Source organism: Orycteropus afer, unplaced genomic scaffold (assembly GCF_000298275.1).
Source record: "Orycteropus afer afer isolate SDZICR_OR568_19922 unplaced genomic scaffold, OryAfe1.0 scaffold00035, whole genome shotgun sequence".
Lineage (NCBI taxonomy): Eukaryota > Metazoa > Chordata > Mammalia > Tubulidentata > Orycteropodidae > Orycteropus > Orycteropus afer.
The window spans coordinates 11,887,812-11,890,834 of NW_006921622.1; the positions used below are offsets into that span (position 1 = coordinate 11,887,812).

A 3,023-nucleotide genomic window follows, 5' to 3' on the forward strand; every position below is an offset into this window, starting at 1 on the left:
GCACTTGACTGCTAACCAGAAGGCTGGCGGTTCAAACCCACCAGCCACTCCTCGGAAGGAAGGTTGGGCAATCCTACTTGCGTAGTGATACTGCCTCGGAAACCCAAGGAGGGGTCGCTATGAGTCGGGGCCGACTTCACAGCAAATAACAACAACAACAACAAACCCCAACATTAAGAGCTCAGGTTCTAGGGGAACATTCCCTGGATCTAAATTTAATTCCACACATTTACTGTGTGTTACCTTGTCAAAATTATCTAACCTCAGCTAAGAAAATCCAAACCCACTGCCATCGAGTCAATTCCAACTCACAGTATCCCGACAGGACAGAGTAGAACTGCCCCATTGGGTTTCCAAGGCTATAAATCTTTATGGGAGCAGACTGCCTCATCTTTCTTCCATGCAGCAACTAGTAGTTTCAAACCATCAATCTTTTGGTTAGCAGCTGAATGCTTTAACCACTGTGCCATGAGGTATAAAATGAGGAATACAATCATATCTATTTCACAGGGTTCTTTTGATGGTATAAAGTGCCTTGATATGAAGCAAGAAATCAGTAAATTTTATATTGGAAAAATATTATTATTATCTATTATTTTTGTCTCTCTATCCCTAGACTATCAGTGCCAGGTTTTCAGATTCTGTGTTTGTGCTATGTCTATTTACCAAGTAGTCTCAGATTAGATAGGGTGTAAGGTTCCTGGGTGGTACAAATAGTTAACATGCTTGGCTGCTAACTGTAAAGTTGGAAGTTCAAGTTCACCCAGAGCTGGCTTGAAAAAAAGACCTGACAATTTACTTCTGAAATATTAGCCATTGCAAACCCTACAGAGCACAGTTATATACTGACACACATGGGGTCACTATGACTCAAAATCAGCTCAAAGGCATCTGTTTTGTTGTTGTTGTTGTTTTCAAAAACCCCAAAACAAAACAAAACCAATTGCCATACCATCCATTTTGATTCAGAGCAACCTTAAAGTACAAGACAAAACTGCACCAATGAGGCTTCCAAGACTGTAATCTTTGTGGAAGCAGCCTTTCACATCTTTCTCCTGCAGAGTAGCTAGTGGATTTGAACTTCTGACCTTTTAATTAGCACTGCATACTTAACCACTGCATAAATACTCTAAAAATGACAATCATGTCTTAGACATCTTGGTCCACCCAAGACTATATGGTACAGTCGTAGTAAACAATATTTTAAGCTAATATTTAAATATACAGATTATTAAGACAACAGTTCTTAACATTTTTGTATTCAGTACTTTGTGCCAGCAGATACTGCTCTAAGCACTTTACATATATTAATTCATTTCATCTTTATCAGACCCTATGAGGTAGGCACAGTTATTATCATCATTTCACAGATGAATAATGGAAAGACAAAGAGGCTGAGTAATTTGCTTCAGCTGACACAACTAAGTGGCTGAGCCAAAATTCTGACTCAGGCAGGCAGTCTGACATCTGAGCCAGCTCTCTTAACTGCTATGATGTGGCTAAGGAGTTTCCAGATTATTTTAAACCTATATATATATATATATATATATATACTTCTTTTATAATCTCAAAATCAGGATTAACTAGAAGGCAAATTGAAGAGACAACTTCTAAAGAATATAAGCAAGCCTTGATGAGGTGGCCGCAGGCAACCTAAGAAGGAGCAGTCACTCAGAATCTTGCTTCTCCTGATCCATGGCACAGTCTATCTCACATAGAATAAATCGGCTAGAAATAGGTCCCCCTTATCCAATCCCATTGCATCTCACACTCAGAGAGCAGCCTAGAGGTATAGAAAGCTTGATAAATGCACTGGTGCTGAAAGCCCATGGAATAGCTTTTCCCCAACTACATTATCAATCTTGTGCTGATGCAATACAATGTAACTGCCTGAAAAAAGTCACTTCCCAGCAGGACCTATACAGAGATTTTCAGTCTACAGAACCTTAAAGGAGCAAGGGAACTTGTCATCACATTTTATTGGCTACTATCACGATATTCCACATTTTTAGCCTCCTATGTAAGCATTTCTTTGCATAAGTTACATAGTTCACCTTCAAACAAGGTGGATTTTACAACTAACAGTCTTCCTCCACGCCCTGCCCAACACTCTTGGTTGATCTCTCCTTTTGTCTCACAGGCTCTGGCCGATAAAATTGGCATTGGCTGCTCTCTCATCCGTGGGGAGTATGGCAGAGCCTGGAATGAAGTGAAGCTGATGGACAAATCTCGTAAGGGAGTGATTGGGTGCTTACCTCCTCCTGAAACATACATTGTCGACCTCATGTTCCATCCAGGCGAGCTGATGAAGTTAAGAAGTAGAGAGGCTGATCTTTACAGACTTCTTTGAACTGTCAAACGAACACAAGAGGGGTTCAGATTCTTCCTTTATACTTCACATGAAATTCATCAGTTGATTTTATTTCTTTGAATAAAAGTAGTATAGAAATGTTCTATGTAGCAATGAGGAAACTTGGATTGAACTTTGTTATGCGTCTGATTTCGGGCTTTAGCCAAGAGTTCAAAGTCTTATTAGGCCATATTATGAGCATGTACCTCATATAAAGCTTATTGTCAAAATTAATCCACTTGAACTTGAGGACATTATGTTGAGTGAAATAAGTCAATCACAGAAGGACAAATATAATATTAGTTCATTATTGTAAAAAGGAAAGGTGTATATATGGAAGGAAACTTTCTTTGTTGGTTACCAGGGGTGGGAAGGGAGGGAAAGAACATGAGGGGGAAAAAAAAAGCATTGATGCGTGCCACTTTAGTTTTGTGTATTTCAGTATACATAAATTATATTTCAATAAAATGTATCCTTTAAAAAAAAAAAATTAATCCACCCACTGTTTCCTAAGGAGCATCTCTGGTCTTTAGGAAATTTCACATCTCTGAATCATGTGTAAAACCACTCAGCTATTGTTTCCAGGACAATACTGTGGCCTCATGACTGTCATCTTGTGACCACAATGCTTCAGGAATACTGGAAGTAAATTCTGTGGTTTCTTTAAATGTTT

At 38.9% G+C, this 3,023-nt stretch overlaps 1 protein-coding gene across 1 annotated transcript in view; it reads left to right on the forward strand.

Moving 5' to 3' along the window:
* ARMC3 (armadillo repeat containing 3) overlaps positions 1-2,350 on the forward strand; it is a 146,804-nt gene extending 144,454 nt beyond the window's left edge. Inside the window, exon 18 of the mRNA XM_007936409.1 lies at positions 2,141-2,350. Coding sequence (XP_007934600.1) covers positions 2,141-2,350 — 210 coding nt within the window. The remainder of the gene's footprint in view (positions 1-2,140) is intronic.
* The last annotated feature ends 673 nt before the right edge of the window (positions 2,351-3,023 follow it).